The 15,261-nt window shown below is 35.4% G+C and overlaps 2 protein-coding genes across 2 annotated transcripts; one reads left to right on the top strand and one right to left on the bottom strand.

Moving 5' to 3' along the window:
- The first annotated feature begins 910 nt into the window (after positions 1-910).
- On the top strand, positions 911-5,365 carry LOC148765322 (FLUCTUATING-LIGHT-ACCLIMATION protein 1, chloroplastic-like). The gene is made up of 6 exons (XM_088814150.1): positions 911-1,463; positions 2,629-2,731; positions 3,131-3,186; positions 4,109-4,249; positions 4,943-5,056; positions 5,142-5,365. The coding sequence occupies exons 1-6, from the start codon at positions 990-992 to the stop codon at positions 5,232-5,234; spliced, it is 981 nt and encodes a 326-aa protein (XP_088670276.1). The 5' UTR covers positions 911-989; the 3' UTR covers positions 5,235-5,365.
- Positions 5,366-5,957: 592 nt separating this feature from the next.
- LOC105958463 (FLUCTUATING-LIGHT-ACCLIMATION protein 1, chloroplastic) lies at positions 5,958-9,960 on the bottom strand. Its single transcript, XM_012982463.2, has 6 exons — positions 9,188-9,960; positions 7,781-7,883; positions 7,269-7,324; positions 6,731-6,895; positions 6,493-6,606; positions 5,958-6,234 (listed from the first exon to the last, which is right to left on the bottom strand). The coding sequence occupies exons 1-6, from the start codon at positions 9,851-9,853 to the stop codon at positions 6,142-6,144; spliced, it is 1,197 nt and encodes a 398-aa protein (XP_012837917.1). The 5' UTR covers positions 9,854-9,960; the 3' UTR covers positions 5,958-6,141.
- Positions 9,961-15,261: the final 5,301 nt, after the last annotated feature.

The raw sequence follows: 15,261 nt of genomic DNA, 5'->3' as shown, positions 1-15,261 counted from the left end.
GTTATCATGGGCCTCTTTGCCAATGGCCCTTAGTTTTTTGATTAAGTCAATTAATTTTTTCCTTAAAAAGACTAATTAATTTATGGCTGCGGCTATATGCAAGACTAATTCCACTTGTGCAAGACCAAATTAAAATTTTCAATGTATAAATACTATAATACCCTTATTTATTAAAAAATAAAAAAATCCAAATATGCAAGACCAAAAATTCAAAAACACAAAAAACCCTATCACAAGACCACAAAACCACAAGCCCAACTCTCATCTTCTCCATCTTCCAAAACCTACAAGACCTTCCTCCTCCATTATCCCACAAAACCTAGAAATTCAAAATCATCAAAACTCAACAAATCTTACAAAGATGGCGAGTATGGAGTCAAAAGACATCAAAATAGAAGATTCTACGATGGAAGAACCTAAGAATGTATGCATTTATGGGTTTTTTAGCTAGAATATCGATTTTCCAAAAAAAAATCCCGCGCAAACGAATTCGACATGTACATGTCGAATTTTACAGGTAAAAATCGACATTTAGATGTCGATTTTGAGGTATAAAATTCGACATTTAGATGTCGATTTTCAGGTATAAAATTCGACATTTGAATTTGTGCTATAAATTCGACATGTCAATGTCGATTTTTACCTATGAAATTCGACGCTTAAGTGTCGATTTGTAGCATAGTTTTTCGACACCTTGGTGTCGATTTTTGTTTTTTCCTCATTATTTGTATTTGGTCTTACATGAGAAAGAAAAGCCAATTTAATTTATGGGCATACTTGTCATTCCATCTTAATAAAATAGAATCTTTTGGAATCTTTCTTTAATTTGGTCTTGCACAAGTGGAATGAGTATTGCATATAGCCGCAGCCTTAATTTATATATATGTGTGTAAAACTGAAGTAAAATGTAAAAATGTAAAAAAAATCACCATTTACCACGTGTACTTTTACCCCTCCGTTTACCTTCCCTTCCAATTATTAATTCATCCATGGCCGCCGCCCAAAGTTTTCTCGTAACACAGCATATCCTCAGATGGAAAAACCACGTGTACCACCACTCTCCTCAATTCTCCGCTCACACTTCCAAAAATCTCACCGTCAAATGCTTTTTCCCGAACAACAAGTTCGCCTTTCCGAAAATCGAAATCAACACAAAACCTGCTGAAATCAGCGGCGGCGATGAAGACGGCGGCTGGTTCAAGTCGCTGTGGTCAATGCTGCCGTCAAGGCCGTCGAAGACCGTCAATTCCGTCAACTCCGACACCAATTCCGTCAGAGTCTCCGTCGTTTCCACCGCTACAGTCGCCGTCGAGAAACCGCCGTTCGAGGTCACCGGAGCAGCCGGCGGAGGGTCGAGAGTTTACGTTACTATGACTGCCGTTGCCGTTCTTGTTTTAGTCTTGGGGTTCGTGTCTAGGGTTTTCCGGAAGGGTACCGCCATTACAAGTGTGCTCAAGCTGCAGGTATTATTACCGATTGGATTATTTAATTTGATTACTATATTTTGCAATTTATTAGAGCAACTCCAAATCCAATGCTAAACATCAAAATTGAATTATCAAATACTCATTTAATAATTAGGATAATATTATAATATTCATTTACAGTTTATCTACTCCAACCATAATTATGAAAATTAATAGTCAATTAGAAGTTTTTTAGTGGTTTTATTTGTAACTGCCACGTGTCATTTTGTGATTGGATGTTTAGGTGGTTCTTTTTTTATAACTCAATTTGCAGGATGCATTTTCATATACAAAGAGGTAGAATATCAAAATATTTACCTATTTTGGTACTCATTTTGATACTCCCATTGTAGTAGAATTTTTTTATTTTGGCATATCAAAAAGGTGGTCTATGAGTTTGATAATCCATTTGATACTCCCATTGGAATCGCTCTTAGTGTCGATTGAAATGTATCAGCCAATTAATCGAAAATGTGAGAGGGCTATTACAATATTAGATGAACCATTTAATATATATAGAGTAAATTACGACCACTACTAAGGTATGGTCAAATTACCAAAAAAATACTTCATGTTTTGGTAATTACAGCCACCCCTCAACTACGAATCGTTTTACACATACGTCAAATTTAGTGGAATCTTCTAGATTATGTTGAATCTTCTCCAGTTTGTACCCGTTTTACTCATTCAAGCTTCACATTTTAAAACAAGATGATCATAAGATGTGTCTCTTGGCTTGTAAATATCAGATTGTGGTGCATCGAAAACTGTATTTTTACATTTTTACACAAAACGAAAACGAATACAAATTAGAGAACATTCTACGGAATCTAGAAGACTGTGTCGAATTTGACACTATAAGGGTGGGGTTGTAAGAAGACTCGTAGTTGAGAGGTGGTTGTAATTACTCAAACATGAGTGGTTTTTTTCGTAAATTGACCATACCTCATAGGGGTGACTATATATATATATATATATATATATATATAATTTTTTTTATTTTTCTTCTGGAAATCATGTTTTGGTGAGAAGTTTTGTAATTATCTTGAGTACGATCACACCATGCACTGCTGTAGAACCGTTTTTGCGCTGTTTATCAAAATCTTCGTACACTCTATTTTCATTTAATTACAACTCTGTTTTATCTCTTTATTTGTGCAAGGTCGGGTTATTGGCCTCGGCGAGGTCACTCCAAATGGATATTAACCAAATCGCCGAAACTGCTGATACATCAACCTCAAAGGGCTTACATCGCTTATTGAGTGGTAAGTGGTAACAGTTAAATGTGTCATCAGATTATTTCTTAGCCATTCATTATTGGTTCTTCTAGCTATAATAGTTTCCGTCTTTTATCTTTTTGAGTATGAAGTATACGATCCATTTGAATCTAGTATAAACACATGATACGGAGAGCTTTTCGCAGATCTATCGTTTCCAATTTATTTTCCCAATGTTATGTACTTCAACAAAATATTCCTTCCTTGTTCTTATTTTTGTATTTCCCGACAATGCCTATTTTTTATTTTTTTATTTTTTTGTTTTGTAAAATCGATTAACACAAATTAATTTCTTCTTGGTTGCAGAGACAATGCCTATTTTTTATTTTTTTTATTTTTTTGTTTTGTAAAATCGATTAACACAAATTAATTTCTTCTTGGTTGCAGAGACAGTGCTAGCTTTGCTTCAGCATCCTGAATATTGCATCTCCACCTATTCATCAGTAAGTCAAAAAATATGAGTGGAGTGCCTAAAGATATAGTTCAACGTTCTTGTTTTTAATGCTAGTGTATGAAAGTTATTATTCTTTGGGTAAATTACACCCATACCCTTGAGGTATGCTGAAATAACTTTAAGGTCCCTGTTGTATAGGTAATTACACTCACCCCTGAAACGAAACATAGTTAGAAATTCTAACGGGATAATGCATTAGATATGTTGTTCCAATAGAGTTCTAACGGACTATTACTTTTAGTAAGTGGTAGAGACAACATAGAGATAGGGGGTGAAATGGCTCCCTCAACATTTCTTAAAGTTATTTCATCATACCTGAGGGGTGTGGGTGTAATTTACCCTTATTCTTCTTATGGTAAATTACAGCCACCCCCTGATGTAAGATCAAATTACGAAATACTCCCTCATGTTTGGGTAATTACAACCACCCCTCAACTATGAATCTTCTTACACGTTCACCCTCGTGGTGTCAAATTTAGTGAAATCTTCTAGATTATGTGGAATATTTTCCAGTTTGTACCTGTTTTACCCCATTCGAATCCCATATTTTGAAACAAGATGATCATAAGATGTGTCTCTTGGGCTTGTAAATATTAGATTGTGGTGCATCCGAAACTGCATTTTTACACAAAACGAGTACAAACTAGAGAACATTTCACGGAATCTAGAAGATCATGTTGAATTTGACACCATAAAGGTGGACGTGTAAAAAGATCTATAGTTAAGGGGTGGTTTATAGTTAAGGGGTGGTTGTAATTATCCAAACAGGACGGGGTTTTCGTAATTTGACCTTACCTCGGCGGTGACTGTAATTTACCCTACTTTTTTATTTATTCCGTGGCGTATAATAAATTAGTGATATTACTTTCTTTTATTAAGACAATCGTTAAGTTGACCTGTTTGACATGCAGACTGATTTAAAGAAGACCAAGGAAGAAGGTGAACAGAGATTCTATCAGGTTTCTACCGAAGAACGTAGTAAGTTTGATAATGATATATTCATCAACGTAAAGAACCTGAGAGCAAATGGATTTAGCAACGAGTACAAAGTGGTAAGATTCTATGCTTGGTTTTGTTGCATACATGTTTCCGAACAAGGTCTTAATAAATTCGAGCAGAAAAAAATGGAATATACGGTTGAATTTATTAAGACCTTGTTCAGATAAACTGAATAGCATCGTTTCGGTTCTATCCATAAATGAATTAAGTTACTCTTAAAGCTATCAATATTTAATATAGAGCAAATTATGGCCACCGCTGAGGTATGGCCAAATTAGGAAAAAAAACTCCTCTTGTTTCAGTAATTACAGCCTCCCCATCCTTTTAAATATTTTTGCATAAAATTTATGTAATTCAGTTATTTATCGAACCAAATCGTACATTTAATTCGGTAAACAGTATGAAATGTTGGCGTAAATTTGCCTCTGGAGGGGTCTTTTAGTAAGATAATACATAGTTGAGGGGGTGTCTGTAATTACCCAAACATGAGGGGGTTTTCATAATTTGACCATAACTCAGGGGTGTGGCCGTAATTTGCCCTTTAATATATTGCACTGAAGAAGCTACATTTTAAGATGTATAACTCACTGTTTACATTATTACATTTTAAATATATTGATACCGATTCTTAGTCTTGGCTTCGATTCTTAAATTTAATTTAAGGTTCTCACACTTTATTTCTCACGCTTCATTTACCTTATTCTCCTCGTGACTTTTATTTTTTCAATAACATAACAAATTTTCAGATGACAATATTAGTGGCTGCCGGAGGAGCATACAAACTGAGGTCGATCAATAACAGAAACGATTTGAAAGAAGCTTTAAAAAAATTAGTAGCTATCCCATCAAGTCAAATGCTGGTAAGTACAGAAAATATTTACTCGAAAAATGCCTAGTTTTTGCATTCTTTCCGTTTTCCGATTTTGACCCTGTTTCTTGATTCAGGCAGTGGATGTGCTGTGGACCCCACGATTCGAAGACGACACTCTTTCTGAACGAGAACTGCTCGAAGAGTACCCCTTGTTAAGGCCTCTTTGAAAGATGGTATCGAAGCATTTGTTCACAAAGATGTGTAAATGTGCCCCTTATATAATTCAGATAAGATTTTTGTTTAGAAACAAAGGCAATTGTGTGTATATGAAATAGAGACACTTTTATATAGGTGATTAGGATTATATTCTAGGGCAAATTATAGTCAAATTACGAAACCCCCCTTCTGTTTGGGTAATTACAGCCAACCCTCTCAACTATGTATTGTCTTACGAAAATATCCCTACAAAGGTAAATTTAGGGATGTTAATTCGGTAAAACCGAACCGAAATTTCGCAATGACAACATTCATACCGTTTACCAAACTAAATATACGATTTGGTTCGGTAAGTAATCGAATTACATAAATTTTATGTAAAATATAATTATCCAAACAATGGGTGTTTTTTTCGTAATTTGGCTATATCTTAGGGGTGACCATAATTTGCCCTTTATTCTATTACTAGGAATGGGTGTTTTTTTCGTAATTTGGCTATATCTTAGGGGTGACCATAATTTGCCCTTTATTCTATTACTAGGAATCTATTCGATTAGGTAATTCTTGTTCTTTACGTCACAAGATTTGTGTCTGTCTTCTGTTTACCAAAAGGCCCTTGGATTCGACACAAATCTCGTATACATTATCAATTTTATAATAACAGTACACTTAGGTTAATACTTCAAAAGTAAATTAAGTAACAAAATTTATTGTTGAAATAGGAATGGTCCAAAAAAAAAAAAAAAAAAAGTTGTTTTATATATACACACTTGGTTCTTCTAAAAGTACATTTACTTTTCAAGCTCAATATTTTTCTATATTACATTATAAGGACACATTTATGTATATTTGTGTACAAAACATTGAATCATCAAAGTGGTTTTTTTTTCCTTTACACAAGCCTCTCTTTCACATCTCTTACAAAGGCCGCAATAGTGGGTAATCTTCCAGCAATTCTCGTTCCGATAGAGTGTCGTCTTCGTTTTGTGGGGTCCACAGCACTTCAACCGCCTGCATCAAGGTGAGGCATAATGAGACAAAAAAAAAAAAAAAATTAAAATTAAAATTAAGTAATGTTGGTTTAAATGTTTTAGGAGACATTTCTTTTTACTGCATCAGTCAAATTATATTTGCGCACAATTTTAAAAGATTTTCAAATCTCAATTCCGGACATAAATTGGAAGATGAACGAAACCGACTTATACTATATCGTAACAGGAGGAGAGAGAATTCAAAAGCTTTCCGAATATAATAGCCATATTTGCTTACCATAGTTCTACTTGACGGGATAGATGCCAATTTTTGTAAAGCTTCTTTCAAATCTTTACTGTTATTTATCGACGGCAATTTGTGTGCTCCTCCGGCAGCCACCAATAAGGTTATCTGAAATTCGTAGACAGAACCGAAAATAAATATTATTCTATCAATCAAACGAAACGAAGCATGTTCTAAATCATTCTCTTTAAAAAAAAAATTTCTCGTAAACAAGAGTGCAATAAAGCCTTACAACTATGTACTCGTTGCTAAATCCAGTTGCTCTCAGAATTTTCGAGCTTTGCTTCTTAATGTTGTTGACGTTGACGAGTGTCTCCTCGTCAAACTTACCACGTTCTTCGATCGAAAGTTTGTTAAATCTTTTTTCCCCTTCTTCCATGCTCTTCTTTAGATCAACCTGCATTTTTTTTACGAGGCCGAAAATGAAGGCTATTCAAATGGAAGTAAGTATATACATATCAAAAGAAGGAATTTTCCGTTTTTCAAGAAAGATAAAAAAAAAATACAAATTCCGAAACCTAATAATATTACTCTCCGAATTTAGCTTGCGAACTGATTTTTGCTATATTAATTCACCCGAGCCACTTCAATAAATTACAGGTAACTTGTTTATCAAGTTTCATCACTTACTAAAAACGAAGCACTAATCCCTTGAATTCAAGAAATTCGTAGCACATTTCATTATTTCAATAACTTTCGACAATTTATTTCTAATACTCGTTTGAAGATTTAATTATACAAAATCCAAGGATTTCATAACTTAAACTTACCGACGAATAGGCGGAGATGCAATAATCAGGATGCCGAAGCAAAGCTAGCACCGTCTCTGCAGCCAAAATCAAATTGTTCACAACGAACGATCAAAACGAGAAGCTTATTTACAGTGATGCCATATGTTGATAAAATATTACATGCAACGTATTCTTTGCCTCACAACTACCAAGAAAGTGACGACAATAAAGAAAATATGAAGGCAAAAATCAAGAAAGTAACTTCCATGAAATTAAATGCCTCAACACCATCTGCGGAAAGCTCTTCCTATATATGTATTTTATACCAAATTATACGTTGACCCATCGTTTAGAAAGTCAAATTTTTTTTTTTGGGGAACTTGAAGTTTGATAAAGCATATATCCAACTTTACGAACGGTTTATTAACTTGAGTTTTCTGTTGAATAGAAGTTAACATCGGAAATCTATAAAAAAGATCGTATGACATAAAATATTTATGCCAAATTTGGATGATCTATAGACTATAGCCATATGACGAGAAATATTTTACCAGTCAATACATAGTGTAAACCCTCTGAGCTGGATGTATCTGCAGTTTCGGCAATTCGGTTAAGATCCTTTTGGAGTGTTCTCCCCAGACCCAATAACCCAACCTTAAAGGAAAACAAACCAAAAAAAAAAAAATCGGAAATCGTAATGAAACTAAAAGAAAATAACAACTGTCGAAACATTTACTAGGACAGTGCACGATGCGGTCAAACCCAACAAAGTGACGACTTATTATAAATGTTTCCTCGAATGGTTCTACGGCAAAACATGGTTGATATTAAATTCAATAAGCTAATAAACCTTCTGCAAAATAACCCTGATTAAATCTATTTATAGTTCGAGTAACAAAGTCGAAAGAAATAACAGGCTATGGAACATTCTTGAATCTAATGATTAAGAGGGTGCTTGGAAATTACTGAAAGGACCTTATAAACTCTAACATCTTATAAGACACTATAGGAATTTATAAGACGCTCGATTTTTTGTTTTTAAAATAAGTTCTTGAAGTATTTAGATATATTAAGATAAAATAACATTCTCTAAATAAAATTTTAGTAATGATTTTTGTTTGTAAGATTTTAGTAATGACATTCTCTAAATAAAATGAAAACATTTAGGGTAAATTACGGCCACTTCACTAAGGTAAGGTCAAATTACGAAAAACCCCCTCCTGTTTGGTTTGGGTAATTACAACCTGCCGTCAACTATGAATCTTCTTACACGTCCACCTTTGCGGTGTCAAAAAAATTAGTGGAATCTTCTAGATTATGTGGAATATTCTCAAGTTTTGTACCCGTTTTATCGTACATATTCTTGCTATCTAAGAGAAAACCACCCAAGTTCCAGTTCGGTTCGATGTAAAGCAAGATAAGTTTTTTTTTCCAAGACCAGGATCGTATTTTTTTTCTCGCCAACCGAGTCCCACATATATGAAAGGACTAATCTGCGAATTGTAGCATTTATCTCTCCTTTTCACACGAAATTCCATTACGTATATATAATCCACGGATAATTAGATGCTACACCTGGTTATTTACACTAAGTGAATTTATCATAGCTCAGCACATAATCACACACACCCATGTGTATGTGTGCTTAGTGGGTAGTTATTTAATCAAATCCACGGTTCAAATACACCCGATGTAAATAACCAGGTGTAGCATCTAACTCCCTCTAATCCACGTAAAAAATAACTTCCTCAAAGCACGATTTCCAAAAAATCATACATTTTCTCTCTTAGCATTTCCAAGAATGCCGTAACAGCCCTCTTGCATTTCCATTTTTAACCATGCAATTGTATTAACTACATACTAATCATTCGACACCCCATCATCAACCACACAACAAAATTCGATTACCAAACTCAACAAAAAGCACCGAAACAGAAAAAAAAAAAATGGAACCATACCTGCAGCTTGATCACAGTTGTTTTCTCGGTAGCGGTGAGCACGCTACCACTATCGGAACCCTCAGACAAGAATCCCGATACCAAAACAAACGCGGCGAACGCGGCAGCGATAAGGAAGAAACTCGACCCCACGCCGACCGCGGGCCCCATAAAACCCCCACCAAATGGAGAAGGCGCATAATACGGCACGGAATACGAGAACCCCGCCCCCACCCCGCCCCCCGCCCCCATCCTGGGCGCGGTGTAGCTCCTGGAAGAAGACATTGACGACGACCTCGAAGAAGAGAACGAGCTTCCGCCCACGCGCCCACCGGAGGCGGCGAGTGCAGAACTCGGGTCGTACATCAGAAGTAACCCTACGAGAACCGCCGCCGCCGCGGGCTTTTGAATCGCCTTGAGGGCTGCTATTATGCCTTCGGCCATAATCTCAACTGGGTTTCTTTTGATTTCGTTAGGTGCTTGATCGGAACCGCCATTGCTGCTGCTGGCGGCGGCGGCGACGGCGGTGGTGGGAAAGAAGCAATTGATTTTGATTTTTTTAAAAGTTGAGCGGATTTTGAAATTGGGGAAGGAAGTATAAAATTGGGATTGAGGAGAATTGTGTAATTGGGTTCTCCATTTGAGGGTTGTTGGCTCTGGTAAGAAAATACTCGGGGCGGTGGCCATGATTTTTTTCTTCTCTTCTTCGAATATCAGAGAAATGGTGGTGGTGATGATTGGATTTGGATTTTAGGATATTATGAAATTGAATTTTCTGGTGGTAGACAAGAAAATTGAAATCTCTCCATATATTCTTTTATTTAAAACTTTTAGGATAAATTACAACAAAACCCCTGATCTTAGGCTAAATTATGAAAATTACCCCCCATCTATTGATTATTACAAAAATCTCTCAGACGTTTGTTTCTATCTTATTTTATAGAATCTTTTTGAGTCCATGGGATATTTACACAAAAAAAATGTCAATTCTACTCCCACAAACGTTGTATTTATGTATGCTACTTTTAAGAGTTAATAGCATTTCGCCACATAGACTTTGCCCGTTTTTGCACTTTACCACATTAACTAAAAAAATGTTGCAAGGGCACACCCAAACTCACTTTTTTTACACACATAACCACCTAAGGGGAATATTCCGGCGAATCTTCTCATTTTCCGGCGCACGCGCGATGCACATGCTTAATGGAAGGGTTTTTTGGTCATTTCACCTCAAAATTTTTGTGGGGCCTGTTTTTTTCTCTCTCCCCTCTCTCTCTCTCTCTCTCTCTCTCTCTCTCTCTCTCTCTCTCTCTCTCTCTCTCTCTCTCTCTCTCTCTCTCTCTCTTCCTTCCTCTCTCTCTCTTTCTCGCACACCCACACACATACAGACATCCCCATCATCATCTTCTTCTTCTCTTCTTTCTTTGTGCTTTTCTCAAGAATCAATCTTCGTCCGCCGCCGCCGCTGCGTCCTCTCGAAAATGATGGGGATGAACTGTAGCTCATCGAAGTGGGCTTTCTAGCGGTTCCTGCAGGAGGCCGCCTCCCCCGACCATAACAGCACCACCGTACAACGCAACGACATCGGTGAGATCGAAGCCAACTCCAATCGTAACGATGATAATCCGCGGTGACAGATTGCGGCGTCGGTGGGCCTACCCCCAAATATTCCTGTAGATTTTGAGTAGTATCAGACCTTCCTTAAAAGCCGCCTCAAGCTGCACCGCTGTCACTTTGTCCCCGCTACAAGCTTTTTTTCTTATCCAATTTTATTTTTTAACGAAATAGGGAAAATAGTGGAATTCCATCTTTGAGGATACTATACTGATAATTTGTACTATATGCTTTATGTTGTGTACCTTATAGTTCTTTCCACATGTTTAATCTCCATCTTCTGTATAATTTATGATATTTACTACAATATGAGTTCTCTATATCTATATATTTATTCTTTTACTTACAAATACTTAAAAATGGATATCAATTTGTGCTTGTTAAGGTGGATGATGCTTTGGACATATTTGAAGAAATGGTCAATAATGGAATCAGACCTACGATTTATACTTTCACAGTTCGCATCACAACATTGCTCGCTGAGTTTCTTTTGGGAAAATATTGATTCTTGAGAAAAGCACAAAGAAAGAAGAGAAGAAGATGATGATGGGGATGTCTGTATGTGTGTGGGTGTGTGTGTGTGAGAGAGAGAGAGAGAGAGAGAGAGAGAGAGAGAGAGAGAGAGAGAGAGAGAGAGAGAAAATAAGAGAGAGAATGAGAAGAAAGAGTAAAAATAGGGCTCACAAAATTTTTGAGGTGAAATGAACAAAAAACCCCTCCATTAAGCATCTGCATCGCGCGTGCGTTGGAAAATAGAAGATTCGCCTCCTTAGGTGGTTATGTGCATCAAAAAGGTGAGTTTGGGTGTGCCCGTGCAACTTTTTTTAGTTTAAGCGGTAAAGTGTAAAAACGGGCAAAGTCCAAGTGGCGAAATGCTATTAACCTTACTTTTAAAGATAAAAATTACATTCAGAGAGAGAAGTAACAGAATACTAAAAAGTTGTGAAAGTGTTGTTTAAGAAGAAGGGCAAATTGCATATCACGCCCTATAAGTTTTTAATTTTCGCTCTTTACCCCCTCAAAATTTGAAAAAGTAAATGTCCCCCTTCAACATGTTATACTTGTTGCACATTGCCCCAATAGCAAAATTCCGATGGATTTTTAACCGAAATTGGGTGTTTTTTTTTGCATGTTGCCCCTTTAAAAGTTATTTTTGTTGCATGTTGCCCCTTAACATTTTTCTACACATTGTCCCTTTAAAATGTTATTTTTGTTTCACAATGCCCCAAAAAAAATGGCTTTTGGGGCAAACTACAACCAAATCAATATTTCGAGGGGGGTTATCTCTTTTATGAATTTGTAAGGGGGAAAGTGCCGAAATGAGAATTTTATAGGGGTGAAGTGCATTTTGTCCTAAGAAGAATAAACATTTCGTGTAAAGGTCGCTCTAATGGTAATTTTTTTGTATTTAAAAAAGTAGCATAAAGAAATGACACGTCTACATCGGTAGAATCGGGAATTTTTTTTGGTGTTCAATGGACATAAAATAATATGAGATGGATCGGTAGGCTAGGACTAGGGGTGAGTTAGGGACGGGATTTCGGGAATTCGGGATTTTCGGGATTGGAATTTCGGGACTCGTGATAGAAATTTTAAATTTCAATCCCGTCCCATACTATTAAATCCCGGTATGTCGCTATCTATAAATATTTCGGGAATTTGGGATTGGGATCTGGAAATCCCATATTTTGCCTAAAAAGTAAGAAATATTGCATTTTTTTTTTCATTAGTATTATTTATACACTAAACCAACTTGAATATATTATATACATATTATTGTTCTTGCACTATTTATTTTTACCACAAAATTTGGAACAAATAAAATTTAAAAAAATTAAAAATAAGTTGAAACGATATGTTATATTGTATTTCTCATCTCCTTGACACTATATATTAATTACAAATGCAATCTACCATAAGAAAAAAGTTAAACAACCATTTGTTTTATTTCCCACAAAAAAGTTAGAACACTCACGGGCACACCACACACCAAAAGAAATTAAAAAAAAATAGAAAAACTAAAACGATATATATATATATATATATATATATATATATATATATATATATATATCGTTTTAGTGTGTGTGTTTATTAGTTTTTTTTTTCTTTTTTTCCTAATTCGGGATTAAAATATCCCGATCGGGTTGAACCAATTCCTGAATCCCGTAATCCCGAATTCCTGAAGTTTTAGTCCCAAATAGTAAAATTCCGATCGGGACGGGACGGAATCCCGAATCCCGATCCCAAATGCCCAGCCCTAGCTAGGACATAAAATAATAGGGCAAATTACACATCACCCCCTAAAAATTTCTAGTTATTGCACTTTACCCCCTCAAAATTTTAAAAAAAGTGAATGTCCCCTTCAAAATGTTATTCTTGTTGCACATTGCCCCCATATCGAAATTTCGATGGATTGTTCATCGTGATTGAGCATTTTTGTTGCACGTAGCCCATTTATATGTTAGTTTTGTTGCACGTTACCCCTTAAAAACATTATCTTTTTGCACATTGCCCCTTCATAATGTTATTTTTGTTGCACAATGCCCACAAAAAAATGGCTTATGGGGCAAAGCGCAACCAAAATAATATTTTGAAGGGGGATTATCCAGTTTTCGAATTTTTCGGGGGAAAGTGTGAAAATGAGAAATTTGTAGGGGGTGAAGTGCATTTTCTCCAAAATGATGACATATAGAGAATGAGAATTAGTATCGGAGATATTAATATTAAATGATACATTTCATTAAAAGTTTAAGTTTTTGGTTCAGATGTCATTTATTATGGTATCAACGACAAACTAAATGAAAGGTCCTGACTTTGAATCTCGCCGCTATCCATTTCAAATATTTCAAGTGCAGAACTTCAAATGTAATTCTTTTGCACTTGAGGGGGCTTATGCGTATTGGAGATATTAGTATTAATTAATACATTTCACTAAAAGATTATTTTTTTGATTGAGATAGTCATTTAGCAGCTAGATGGCTCGTGTATGCAATATAAGTGAATATATGGCTCGTGTTTATAATTCGGTAATATTTACAGATTAATGAAGGATAAGACATTTATAGTTGTTTGTGTATGATTATATTTCACTAAAAACTTAAGCTTTAGATGGCTCTGTGTATGTACGTGTATATATGGCTCGTGTTTATGATTTCGTAATATTTACATAATTAAAGAGGTAAAAACATTTAAAGTTGCTTCGGTACTTCTAGTTTCGTACATGGTTATCTCTAGAAAAAATATCTTAATTATTCAGTAATTCAACAAATTATAATATTTGGTATTTTTCATGGGCAAATTGCATATCACCCTCTAAAAAATTCTAATTTTTGCACTTTACCCCCTCAAATTTTTAAAAAGTGAATGTGCCCCTTCAAATTGTTATTCTTGTGCACATTGCCCCCATATCAAAATTTCGATGGATTATTCATCGTAATTGAGTATTTTTGTTGCACGTAGCTCCTTTATATGTTATTTTTGTTGCAAGTTACCCCTTAAAAACATTATCTTTTTGCACATTGACCCTATAAAATGTTATTTTTGTTGCACAATGTCCACCAAAATTTGGCTTATGGGGTAAAGTGCAACCAAAATAATATTTTGATGGGGATTGTCTAATTTTTGAATTTTTAGGGAAGAGAGTGCGAAAATGAGAAATTTGTAGGGGATGAAGTGTATTTTGTCCTTTTTTAATAATAATACTCTTGGAATATGTATTCATCATTCTATATTGTACAAAAAAAAAAGATAAGAACTACTTAGACATTCGAATAAGCAATATTGTCCAACAATTATGTCACATGTGTTGAACATATATATATGTCTAATATTGTTATTAACACGTGCAATATGTGGTAAAATTATCCACAACACAACATATAATAAATTAAGAAGTAATCAAGATGATCAAATATTCCGTGACAAACGCACAATTTTATTTATATTGCATATAACGAGCACAACTACATCAAGATAATCAAAACATCCTCTAAAATTAACTAGTTCATCCAATAGAAATAACATTGTCTACAACTACAAATTTTGATGTTAATATGGAGTTAAAAGATGTGATTTCCATGTGTAAAAACTTAGTTTCTTTAAGAAGGTTGCTAGGCATGTTGATCTTGATTTTCGGACGCTTGTAAGCTAGTAAATTTTCTATCGAAGAAAGGTTACTACTTGACAAGGAAATTTATTAATTAACGTGTAAAGGAAAATAATTATTATAGAAAGAGAAGGTTGAAAAGCAGCAATGACACTTTTTAGGGTGACGGAGGTTTATTATATAGTTCAATCAGGCAACGGGTGGTGGTGGTGGGGATAGACACAATATTGGGATAGGTAATATTGTGCAAAGACGTGGACGTGGGGGTGAAGTTGGTGAAGTTGCTGGTGGTGGTGGGGATCGGCAAATTATTGGGAGAGGCAGTATTGAGCAAAGACGTGGCGGAGGTGGTGGTGGAGATCGAGGAGGTGGA

Source organism: Erythranthe guttata, chromosome 14 (assembly GCF_056151865.1).
Source record: "Erythranthe guttata isolate IM_541 chromosome 14, IM_541, whole genome shotgun sequence".
Lineage (NCBI taxonomy): Eukaryota > Viridiplantae > Streptophyta > Magnoliopsida > Lamiales > Phrymaceae > Erythranthe > Erythranthe guttata.
Note: the sequence above shows the minus strand (reverse complement) of the source record. Positions and strands in the feature narration are given on the sequence as shown.

Coding starts and splice junctions, on each gene's coding strand:
- LOC105958463 (XM_012982463.2), bottom strand. CDS start 9,853: ATGGCCACCGCCCCGAGTATTTTCTTACCAGAGCCAACAACCCTCAAA. Junction 7,884..9,187: donor CAACTGTGATCAAGCTGCAG/GTATGGTTCCAT, acceptor TTTTCCTTTAAG/GTTGGGTTATTGGGTCTGGG. Junction 7,325..7,780: donor TTTACACTATGTATTGACTG/GTAAAATATTTC, acceptor TTTTGGCTGCAG/AGACGGTGCTAGCTTTGCTT.
- LOC148765322 (XM_088814150.1), top strand. CDS start 990: ATGGCCGCCGCCCAAAGTTTTCTCGTAACACAGCATATCCTCAGATGG. Junction 2,732..3,130: donor CTTACATCGCTTATTGAGTG/GTAAGTGGTAAC, acceptor TCTTGGTTGCAG/AGACAGTGCTAGCTTTGCTT. Junction 3,187..4,108: donor GCATCTCCACCTATTCATCA/GTAAGTCAAAAA, acceptor TTTGACATGCAG/ACTGATTTAAAGAAGACCAA.